The following is a 13,550-nucleotide window of genomic DNA, read 5'->3' on the forward strand; positions in this document are numbered from 1 at the left end:
ATTGGAGGACCCAAATGGCGTTTGGCGGTGTGTAAATGGTATTTAATGTTCTTGGTTAGATTAGGCGAGTTTACGAAGATTGAGTTTGTTAAAAGTCTCCAAGTGGGAGATTTGTTGAGGTGTGGAGACATTTAAACAAAAGCTGAAAAAAAAAGTGTCACTAAAAACTGTTTAAACACTTGCACGGATTTTGCATATTTCGGTAAGCGTGAAACAGAGCAAAACAGTGCAAAAACAGAGAAAAATGATGGTGCGCGGTGATGGTGCGCGGCGCGCACCTTGCGCGCACTAGGTGAAACTTGATCAGAAGGTTTGCTCGAAGAATCAAGAGTGCACGGCGCGCACGTTTAAGTGTGCACGGCGCGCACGTTGTCTGGCAGTGAGCTGTCAGCATGTTGATCAACTTTTGCACATGGGATCCGTATTTGGTTGTCCAAGTTGTCACTTTAGGTGCATGTGGGCTACTTTACACCTTGTTTTAGAGCTGTGATCATGCTAATACAAGGGTGTAAAGAGGATCAAGATGGCTAGTTGATGATTACTTGAAGCATGCTTATGTATTCTTGTTCTCCTATAAATGTTCCTGATTATAACTCATTGTAAACTCACCACCACGAAATTTAATCAATAAGAACACTCTTTGGTTGGCCGTGGACTAAAGCAATCACAAACGATTGCATATAACCACGTTAAATTCCCGTGTTTTTATCATTCTTGCTTGTGTTACGATTATCACTATATTTTTCGTTTGTTGGAAGTGGGTTAGATAACTTGGGTTATCTTGTCTTGTTTGGGCTCACCTAATCGGGTTTCCTAACAGTATGTTGATCAATTTTTGACTCGATGACATGCAACCTATAAGTTGCGCTTTTTGATCTAGACTTCATGCTATTTCTTTTATTTTGAACCCATGGTTTTATAGCATTTTTGAGAACCTTGAGTTTATCATTGAACTCCACTTGATCCTTATATTCTTGTGACTCCACTGTACATTTAACAAGTTCATCAAATCCCTCTAGTTTCACCCATGATTGAAAGAATTTGAATGGAAATGGACCGTAGTCCATTTTAATGTTGTGAAGTAAAATAGGCCAATGATCCGAATGTCCACGCGGCAAGGACTCCATTTTTAACTCCGGAAGACACTCCAAAACATTGTGACTCACAAGTACCCTATCAATACGATTCATCTTAGACGCCGGCTTATTCACCCAAGTAAAACTTCGTCCATTTAATGGAAGATCGACTAGTCCCGCATCGCCAATAAAGGAATTAAAATTATTAGCCTCGACCAAATTAAAAATAGAACCAAATCGTTCCTCTTCAACCCAAACTTCGTTCATATCCCCGAAAAGAACAAACGCACCATTATTTTCTTGGATAAACGCCAGCAAACTATCCCATAATTCTCCTTTTGCAACCGTAATTTGTGGACCATATATGTTAATCATAAAAAAATCAACATCCGAAAACGTCCACTTCCCTTTTACTATCACATAATTATAGGTTCACCAAATACGATCCTTAACAAAATAATTAGGATCCCATTTGAAATAATCCCTCCTAAGAAACCTCTCGATAACGTACATGCATAATCAAATGCATAACTCCCCCATAAAGATTTAATACGAAACAATTCAAGTTTAGACATTTTAGATTCTTGAATGCCTAAAAATTGAATGTTATGACCGTAACATATTTCTTTCACCCAAACTCGCTTTTTCCTTTTTTTACTTCCCCAAAGATTAATCGATAAAAGCTTCATTGATGAAACATTAAATCCCAACTTGCACCTTTAGATGATTATACATCTCATTACATCTATCCTCGTCTAAACCAATCTTAGCACCTACTTTATAAATCGAATGTAGTTCCCCTTCCAACCATGTAGCATGTTTACTAGCTGGGAACGTAGTAGGGGAGCTGTTTGCATCATTTTTGGATCGAAGTGAGCTCTCTTGATTTTCAAAAAATACCTTTTCAACTTGATCATCATCCACCGTATGTCCCTGATGGTTATTATTTGTTATGTTATCTTTCACTTCTTCCTCGTCGTTTTCCATATCCATCGAAGGAATAGTAGATAATTTGTCACCTGATTCATCATTCTCCTCTTCTAAATTAATGTTCCACGTGCCCACTTCGTGAATATTAACCTCGTACTCGACTCCATGTATAATAACTCCCACCGTTTCATTAATAAAACCCATGTTCTTGGTTGCAACAGATACACGACCCAGGCTTAACACTTCATTATTATCTTTATCAAAGAAAACGAGCTTACCCACAAGATTTGATACTTTTCTATATGCACTTGATTTCCATGCACATAATGGCATGCCTGTAATATCGACCCAAGTAAGCCGTTCATCCAGCATATAGTTTTTCGATATAGGCCTCATAATTGAAAATAAGTCTTGCAACGTATTTTTTATTTTAAACGCAGTACAAGCGTCCACTGTAGGAAATATAAACATTAGCCATAACCCTCCAACATGTTGGATGATCATATCCTCAAACCCTTCTTCTTTACATAAAGTTCTTACCCCTTTCATGGTCAGTACATTCTTTAATTTTACCAAGACTGTTTCCAAAGGGTTCGACACTTGTACGAGATCTTGATCCAAAAGTACTAATTTCTTTTTTGGTACACCAACAGGAACGGCAACGGATTTCACAGAATCAGTAATCACACGAGCATAAGAATTACCTGCTGCACTCGATGCCTCGTTGTGTTTTTGGTTCTGTGACGCATTTGATTCTCCCATCTTCTTTGAATGAGCTTTCTCCTGTTCTGGAAAATTACGATCATAATTCTCAGTTGTGAACATGATCGGTTCGTTTTCCCCCTTTTGAAATTGTGCAACAGACGCATAAGTTTGTGATTCATCAACCTTAATTGTCGATAGAAGCTTGGAAAAAGTACTGGGTTCTTTCACTTCAGAAAACCTCACGAATCCAAATCGCCTCCCTAACTTGGACCTTTTAAATGCCACATAGGAATCAACAATCGATCCATACGGTTGACATATATCCCATAACCCCTTTCGATCAATTTGATTTGGGAGATTCGTCACATAGAACGTAGTCTCGTTCCTCTTCTTGTATGGATCAGAAATAGGCCGTAATCCATCCCCATTAGAACTTCTTGTGCGAACCTTGCAGAACCATCCTTCATTATCCCTTTAATATCTTGATCGAGCACCCATTGATCGACGCCGTGATTGAGATCCGATTTTTAAGTGTCGCCCTAATCCTAGAAAAAAAGGTTATTTTTGTAGTAAGTTTTATACCAATAATATGTTGGAGGATATTGGTTATGGTTTAAATTCCCATCCTTAGACAGCAGCTTCGCATTTAAAAGGAACGTTAATCTTTCTTCCTTATTTTCGAATATTAGAGATGCTTCAAAGAATTTCATAGTAGATGAACGTATTATATGGGTTGAAATTTCTGGATTGCCGATGTGTGCATGGGGCACAAATGCATTCATAAAAGTAGCATCTCTTGCAGGACGTTTTCTTTTTTTCGAATCGAATGGTAAATTACCAGTATCTTTAGGTAGAGTTTGTGTGGCTACACATTCAAAGAAATGTATATCTGTCAATGAGGTTGTAGAGACTCATCCTAATCCATCCGGACGAAGTTCATATCGATTATAAACGATTCACAACAGTTGATTACATCGCGAGGTACTAGACCTCTATATGATACATTTTACAAACATTACATTCGTTTTTGAAAAGACAATCTTTCATTACATCGAAAGTTGACGGCATGCATACCATTTCATAATATATCTAACTATAATTGACTTAATAATAATCTTGAGGAACACAACGACTCGAATGCAACGTCTTTTGAAATATGTCATGAATGACTCCAAGTAATATCTCTAAGATGAGCAAATGCACAGCGGAAGATTTCTTTCATACCTGAGAATAAACATGCTTTAAAGTGTCAACCAAAAGGTTAGTGAGTTCATTAGTTTAACATAAATAATTATTTCCATCATTTTAATAGACCACAAGAATTTCATTTCCAGTTCTCATAAATAAACGTCCCATGCATAGAGACAAAAATCATTCATATGGATTGAACACCTGGTAACCGACATTAACAAGATGCATATAAGAATATCCCCTATCATTTCGGGAAATTCTTCGGACATGATAAAAACGAATTCGAAGTACTAAAGCATCCGGTACTTTGGATGGGGTTTGTTAGGCCCAATAGATCTATCTTTAGGATTCGCGTCAATTAGTAGATCGGTTTACTAATTTTTAGGTTACCAAGCAAAAGGGGCATATTCGGCTTCGATCATTCAACCATATAATGTAGTTTCGATTACTTGTGTCTATTTCGTAAAACATTTATAAAAATAGTGCATGTATTCTCAGCCTAAAAATATAAAAGGGTAAAAAGGCAAATGAAACTCACAATACTGTATTTTGTAGTAAAAATACATATGACGACATTGAACAAGTGCAGGGTTGGCCTCGGATTCACGAACCTATATCATTCATATATGTATTAATACATATACTTGTAATCGAATAAATCTATATATTATTATTAATGATATAATTATTTATATTAATAACTTATATTCAAAAATATTAAATCTTGTTATGTTATATAGTTTTTATATTTATATATGTATATAACATTTGTTTGTTAAAATTTGTAATTGTAATAATACCAAAATGTTACTTGTAATGGTAAAAATGATAATACTTAATGTTACTAATAAAAATATTAAAGTTAGAAATTTCATAATAATATTAATGATAGTTTTTAATTATAAATCTCATAATGATAATATCAGTAGTTTTTGATAAAATGGATACTTTAATAATAATGGTAGTGAAAATAATAATTTTTGACATTAGTACCTAATACGTAATAATAACAATTATATCAATCTTAGTACTAATGGTAATCTTAATAATAATACTTTTATTAATAATAATAAAAATTCCTAAATGTTTCTAATACTTATATTAATGATAAATAAATAAAAAATACACTTTTCTTATTACTGCTAATAATGATAATAATTATAATACATGATGATAATAATAATAAATTTTTTATTACTTTCCTAATAATAATAATCATAATCATAATTATAATGATGATAATAATTCTAAAATGATAAAATTTCTAATAATAATATTATTAATACTTATAGTGATAATAATGGTAATGACTATAATACTTATACATATAGTAGTAATAATAATTTTACACTAATAATAATATAACAATAATAACCATAACAATAATTATACTAGTAATAATAATTCTAATAATAATAATAATAATAACAATAATAACAACACTAATAATAATAATAATAATAATAATAATAATAATAATAATAATAATAATAATAATAATAATAATAATAATAATGATAATAATAATAATAATAATAAAGAAAAAAAAGTTACAACCTTTGAAGAGAAGCTCAATAAAAAGAACGCCCCTGCCGGGACTCGAACCCGCGACCACCCGCTCACCCAAACATCCCTTAAACCATCTAGGCTGTGCCCGTTTATCTGTTTAAACTCTATACCAGAATCTATTTAACCTGTTTTCAAATTTTCATCTTCTTCTTCCTTTTAACCCAATCAACCCAGGAGGAAATCTATCTCAATGCTAACTTTTCGTTTTGGGTTTAATATTTGCAACAAAATAGATTCATGTGGTGCTTTATGTAATCAAACACGAAGAAGAAGAAAAAAAATTAAAACAGACCCCCAACAGCAGGTCTGTTCGTCGCAGGCCTTTTTTTAAAAAAAAAAATTTTGATTTTTGCAAAAGAGAAAGTTTTGGACAAAATTTATAATACGAAATGTATTTCAAATCACCTCTAGAATCTTTGTAAATCCTCAATTTCAACAGAAACATCAACAAAATCATGAATTTTGCTATGAACAAACTATTTGACTTTTTGAAACTTATCTTTGACTTCAATAATTCGTGATCGATATAATAAATTGGGATTTGATGTTTTGCAGAAAGTTTAAACGAATGATTCCTAACAAGATTGCATTATTACATTTTGGAAATTGGTTCGTTTTTGAGTTATGAGTAAAAAGATGACTAGCAGAGGACCGAAGGCTTTTCTTACGTTTTTTTTTTTAATTCTCACTAATTGCAGCAAGTAGATAAGTATAAGCAGTGAAAGTGAGTCTATTAAAATTATATGATTCGTTTAAGATTTGTTTTGTAGTTGAAATCGTGGAAGACAGCACATTACGAACAAAGGAAAGGGAACAAGAATAGTTCAGATAGATAAGCTGATCGATACATACGCTTAATATCTGTTCATTGTCAGATTTTATATAATTGTTATTATCATTTAATAAATATATTAATAATAATAAAAATATTAATAGTAATAATAATTAACTATAATGATAATGATAATTATAATAATAATAATAATAATAATAATAATAATAATAATAATAATAATAATAATAATAATAATAATAATAATAATAATAAGATAAGAAAGATAATAATAATATAACAAATCAATTGTATCAAATTTCATATTTATATAGTTTACGTAATAATAATAATAATAATAACACTGATATTTATATTAAATATTTATTTAAATGAAAGTAAAAATTAATCTAACTACTACATTTAAATCTTGTAAATAAGTTTTGTATATTGATATTACATATTATTAATTATGTAATATGTAATAATTATTTATATAATATCATATATTTACTTAAGATATTATGTTATTTTATAATAGAAGTGGATCTTGAAATTTCCAACACACAACATTTATACCTTATATATACTTTACAATATAATAATAATTATGCATTGCAACTATATATTTTTATATACATAGATTCATTACAACTAAATTATTTTGTATATTATTTTATATATTTAATTCTATTGTTAAAATTATATTTTATTATTCGTAATTTTCATATATCCTTACATTTATATTTATATAACTATATATATATATAAATATTCATATATACATATTTACTAACAACAAAACTTCGTGAATCGTCGGGAATAGTCAAAGGTTAAATTGATTGTATGAACATAGTTCCAAAATTTTCGAGACTCACCATTACAGACTTTGTTTATCGTGTCAGAAACATATAAAGATTAAGTTTAAATTTGATCGGAAATTTCCGGGTCGTCACGGTACCTACCCGTTAAAGAAATTTCATCCCGAAATTTGAGTGGGATGGTCATGAATAATAATAAGTAAGTTTTCATGACTCATATAAGCTGATAAATAGAGTTTTATTACCATTGAGTAATAATGATGAAATAATTCGATTATTCGAAGAGTACGAATGAAGCTATCACAAAAGAGTGAAAATGAGTAAATGAAGATTCGTCTTAACTTTTGACGTAGTCATGGTTGAATTTAGAACATAAGGTGCGTCTTAACCTTTGACGTGGTCACGTTTGAATTTCGGAATTCAAGAGATTTAAAGGAAATCTTCGAAATCTAAAAGATTTGATTCTTCGACGAGTAAGGAAATTAAGATCTCTATAATTAAATGCGATGATCTGTATCGATTGCTTTGTCTGGTATCTCCACTATAAATGAACTTCTTCCGTTCCCTTATTTTCATCATTCCTATACTTTCATTCTTAATTCTTATTTCTAAAAGATTGGGAAAATACTTCATCCAGTTCTACTCCTTGATATTTTCTTAATTATCATTTCTATCACCCTTCTTTTTAATCCTCCACCAGAAGAATCTGGTTACTTCTACTATTACCTTGGGGTGATACTATTCTTAATTCTACTGTGTCTTTATATTGTTATTCGTATTAATATCCACGGTTTGTAATTTATGTGTTGTTAACGGGCTTTATATTCTCCCTTATATTTCGGAGTCCCTGCTTTCGTCTTCTATAATCATTGTCATTCACAGTTAATGCTCTCTCTTATTTGCTGCGATTTATACCCCCTTCTATTTCGGAGCTCCGTGCTTTTGTTTTCTTTTCGCAAATAATGGTCCAGAATCCGTAGGTGTGAAATTTCGAATGAACTTAATGTTCTAAACAAGAAAGAATGAAATCACATGATTTGATTTGTCATATTACCAGAATCACTGAGAATAGAACTATCAAGAATATACTTTCTTGATATGTTCAGAAGTTATGCAGAATGAAAGAGTTATGTAACATGGCACATGATGATGTTATGATTTGTGAATCATCACGTCCCATTAGAAACTCAGCCTAACTTACTGTAATATAATCACGTTGATGAAGTGTCATTATATTATACTAACTCATGCATCAGTTCCCAACATTACTTTAATAACATTCATATTTTAAGCTCGAAAGTTTACAGAATATAGAAACTAACAGTTTCTATATGATGTAACACTGATAGCACGAAGAGATTAATGATTTTAGATAAGAATAATTATGAAAATATCTTCAGAAATATGAAGGATATTTATAATGAAAGATACGATGATATCTTGGAATTTCTAATATCGAAGGATGGTGAAGAAATTTGTCCGCAAGAGTTTGGAGTCAGAAGCAAGGTATTCGCTAAAGATTTCATCAGAAACGGAATCATCAGGATTCTTAATGTACAAGTTTAGTCCTTGTGATTTTTTCAGAGACTCCTTCGTAGTCTGCTCAATCAGTTTTTCAGTTTCAAACTTTTTCTGAGCTTTGCCAACATACAATTCTTTATCATCAACTTTTGGCTGTTGAGGTCATTTACAGTTTTTGTTGCTTCATTCAACTTTTCAAAATTCAGAGTATTAATTCGCAGACTGGGTGTTTTTCAGAATTTCAGAATGGAAGATCATAGTTCTAAAAGATAAATGTTATATGGATACATATAACTGTTGATGTGGAAACGTTGCGAGGCTCACAATACAGATTTGCTGATTCCCGGTAATTGGTATGGCAATTCTTGTTACAAGATGCGGACGAGTACATGATGAGACTTCAATAGATAAATATAGTGATTTTTCGGAGAGATTTAAACCAAGGAGCGACGAGGTTGCTGGTACATCTGCTGGTAATATGGTGGAATATAAAAGGTTCCCCGGTAACAATAAAAGAGCACGCATATATATCAAGGTTATAGTAAGGCTAGTCCGACTGAAAAGTCGAAGTTGACTTGCTGAAGCTGTGACAATTTTGGCTAATTTGGAAAGAGGTTGCAAAGTTATTTTTGGTAATAACAATGCCAAGGAATTATAAGTTCATTTTAAACTTCTACTTAGTTTCCAAGAGTTTTTCAGGTGCATGCCCATATGCATAAGTTCTTCCTTTCGTAAGTATCGTGTGGTTGTATCATCCTCTCGATTGAGGTGTTTCCAAGAATCATGAAAGGTTTGAACGCAATTTGTAATCGTCAAGATACAAATGAGGTTTAAGATGAAATCAAGTGGCAAACTTGAAGAATTGTTTAGTTTCATATGTTATAATCAATATTTTAATTCATTTTAATTGTCCAATGTCATTAGTCCACAGTCGATAGTCCACAGTTAACAGTCCAATAATTCATATATAGCTTAATATATAATATTCGAATTAATTAATATGTATCGTGACCCGTGTACATGTCTCAGACTCGATCACAATTCAAAGTATATATATTATTGTAGAATCAACCTCAACCCTGTATAGAGAACTCGATCATTACTGCATATAGAGTGTCTATGGTTATTCCAAATAATATATATATATGCGTCGATATGATATGTCAAAACCTTGTATACGTGTCCCGATATTTAAAGTGCGTAAAATAAATATAGAAATTAAATGACGATAAATAAAATGCGTAAAGTAAATAACAGAAATTAAATGACGATAAATAAAATTGCGAGAATATAAATTACGATAAATAAATTGCGATAAATAAATTGCGATAATTAAATTGCGATAAATAAATTGTGATAAAATAAAATGTAATACAGAATTAACAGTTAGCTAGGAACAGTTAGCTAGGATCTTGTTAGCGTGGTTTCTTAACAAAATTTCATATTGTTAATTAGTCTGTTTCTAATCAATTTTTATTGTGTCCATTATTTCTTCATTATGCCACTTGTTGGATTCTGATAGGTCAAAATCTAAATATGAAATTGAATGAAAATGGTTATTCTGCGGTGAACGGATTCGTATCTCTGTAGATGTAAGTACGATAGTAAATAACTGTTGAATCAGATTCGAAGAATGTACAGTGTAACTTATTAATGTGAAATCTAAATATTCCTCGGGTATTACCTACCTGTTAAAATAGTTTCACCATTAACAGTTTGTACAAAAGAATTTTTAATTACAATCTTTATGAAAATATACTTACATATATATTTTCTTCAGATGTAATTATGGATTTAATGAGTTAATATAGTATTAAACTCATTTAGTTTACCGTCAAAACTAGAATACATAATCTCTAAAACTTTAGAGATTACATAATCGCTATGTCGAACGAAGATAATTGATGTAGAACGATTCGTAGAACGATGATTATACTCGAGGTACATAATGAGATGTTGAGGCATGTGATGTTGAAACTTGAGTTGTTGATGATACTGGTATTGATGTTGGTGGTACTGTTGGTGCCGGTGATGTTGCTGAAGCTGGTACGTTTTGCACCATATTTTCCAAATTAATTACTCAAGCGCGAAGCTCGTTGACTTCTTCTATTACTCTGGGATGATTGGCGGTTTGAACAAACGAATGAATAAGGTTTAGAATTGTAGAAATTATGTGATCGTTGTGAGATATTCTGGAAATGAGAGAAAAAATGGTGTTTCGGATTGGTTCGCCGGTGAATGCTTCAGGTTCGTCGCCCAGAGGACAATATGGTGGATGAAAGGGATCGTTTCTTCTTGTCTCCAATGATTAAGTTGACTATGAACCCATCAGATGAATTGGGGATGGCTGATTGGTTGATTTATTCTGGTGACGCTGCTTCTGGAACTTAGGTGAATATCCATGTCGGAATAGCTGTCGGAATAACTATCGGAATAGCTATCGGAATCTGAGGGACTCGAACTGGTTGAAGGATTCATTTCGTACGATCAGATGAAAGATTTTCGATAAGAAATAGATTATAGGATGTAGACTAGTACCCTGTAATACATAATTTACATATGCATATATAATACTAAAATCTCATAAGTTACGGAGAAATCTACGGAAGCTGTCAGGCAAAGGTAACAATAACAGATACGCTAAGATATGAATTTATCTATACACAGTCTATGCAATAAAGGCGGTAAGACATGTCTAGACTTTAAGAATGATAAGCAAATAATTTTCGACACTAAATGATAAGCAAAACTTTTGACACGGTCGAAGTCCAGACTCACTAATGTATCTAAACAACTATCAGTTAGACACACTAATGCAAGACCTGATTCGCTAAAACCACCGCTCTTATACCAACTGTAGAACAGTTGGGGACAACCACCGTCCCACCCAGTGCCTTCCCAGCTAACCGCCTGGTGACCACTGAGTGTACCTCAGATACTGATTTTAGGGCCTGCCTCTCAGCTACTGCCAACCCTCGTAAGTGATCGCAAGGAGTAAGAGTCAATGCTTCGTCACAGGTAACACTGTGAGAACCTCCTTTACGACTAACCCACCACACATGGACGGCGTTATACCAGCTCTGATGCCAACTGTAGAGACCCGTCCTAATCCATTCGAACGAAGTCCATATCGATTATAAACGATTCACAACAGTTGATTACATCGCAAGGTACTTGACCTCTATATGATACATTTTACAAACAATGCATTCATTTTTGAAAAGACAATCTTTCATTACATCGAAAGTTGACGGCAGACATACCATTTCATAATATATCTAACTATAATTGACTTAATAATAATCTTGATGAACACAACGACTCGAATGCAACGTCTTTTGAAATATGTCATGAATGACTCCAAGTAATATCTCTAAGATGAGCGAATGCACAGCGGAAGATTTCTTTCATACCTGAGAAAAAACATGCTTTAAAGTGTCAACCAAAAGGTTGGTGAGTTCATTAGTTTAACATAAATAATTATTTCCATCATTTTAATAGACCACAAGAATTTCATTTCCAGTTCTCATAAATAAACGTCCCATGCATAGAGACAAAAATCATTCATATGGATTGAACACCTGGTAACCGACATTAACAAGATGCATATAAGAATATCCCCTATCATTCCGGGAAATCCTTCGGACATGATAAAAACGAATTCGAAGTACTAAAGCATCCGGTACTTTGGATGGGGTTTGTTAGGCCCAATAGATCTATCTTTAGGATTCGCGTCAATTAGTAGATCGGTTTACTAATTCTTATGTTACCAAGCAAAAGGGGCATATTCGGCTTCGATCATTCAACCAAATAATGTAGTTTCGATTACTTGTGTCTATTTCGTAAAACATTTATAAAAATTGTGCATGTATTCTCAGCCCAAAAATATAAAAGGGTAAAAAGGCAAATGAAACTCACAATACTGTATTTTGTAGTAAAAATACATATGACGACATTGAACAAGTGCAGGGTTGGCCTCGGATTCACGAACCTATATCATTCATATATGTATTAATACATATACTTGTAATCGAATAAATCTATATATTATTATTAATGATATAATTATTTATATTAATAAATTATATTCAAAAATATTAAATCTTGTTATGTGATATAGTTTTTATATTTATATATGTATATAACATTTGTTTGTTAAAATTTGTAATTGTAATAATACCAAAATGTTACTTGTAATGGTAAAAATGATAATACTTAATGTTACTAATAAAAATATTAAAGTTAGAAATTTCATAATAATATTAATGATAGTTTTTAATTATAAATCTCATAATGATAATATCAGTAGTTTTTGATAAAATGGATACTTTAATAATAATGGTAGTGAAATTAATAATTTTTAATATTAGTACCTAATACGTAATAATAATAATTATATCAATCTTAGTACTAATGGTAATCTTAATAATAATACTTTTATTAATAATAATAAAAATTCCTAAATGTTTCTAATACTTATATTAATGATAAATAAATAAAAAATACACTTTTCTTATTACTGCTAATAATGATAATAATTATAATACATGATGATAATAATAATAAATTTTTTATTACTTTCCTAATAATAATAATCATAATCATAATTATAATGATGATAATAATTCTAAAATGATAAAATTTCTAATAATAATATTATTAATACTTATAGTGATAATAATGGTAATGACTATAATACTTATACATATAGTAGTAATAATAATTTTACACTAATAATAACATAACAATAATAACCATAACAATAATTATACTAGTAATAATAATTCTAATAATAATAATAATAATAATAATAATAACAATAATAACAACACTAATAATAATAATAATAATAATAATAATAATAATAATAATAATAATAATAATAATAATAATAATAATAATGATAATGATAATAATAATAATAATAAAAACAAAAGTTACAACCTTTGAAGAGAAGCTCAATAA

At 31.0% G+C, this 13,550-nt stretch overlaps 1 protein-coding gene across 1 annotated transcript; it reads right to left on the bottom strand.

Moving 5' to 3' along the window:
* Nucleotides 1-800: 800 nt before the first annotated feature.
* On the bottom strand, nucleotides 801-1,765 carry LOC139868977 (uncharacterized). The gene is made up of 2 exons (XM_071857312.1): nucleotides 1,588-1,765; nucleotides 801-1,489 (listed from the first exon to the last, which is right to left on the bottom strand). The coding sequence occupies exons 1-2, from the start codon at nucleotides 1,763-1,765 to the stop codon at nucleotides 801-803; spliced, it is 867 nt and encodes a 288-aa protein (XP_071713413.1).
* Nucleotides 1,766-13,550: the final 11,785 nt, after the last annotated feature.

The sequence above is a fragment of the Rutidosis leptorrhynchoides genome, chromosome 9 (genome assembly GCF_046630445.1).
Source record: "Rutidosis leptorrhynchoides isolate AG116_Rl617_1_P2 chromosome 9, CSIRO_AGI_Rlap_v1, whole genome shotgun sequence".
Classification (NCBI taxonomy): Eukaryota; Viridiplantae; Streptophyta; class Magnoliopsida; order Asterales; family Asteraceae; genus Rutidosis; species Rutidosis leptorrhynchoides.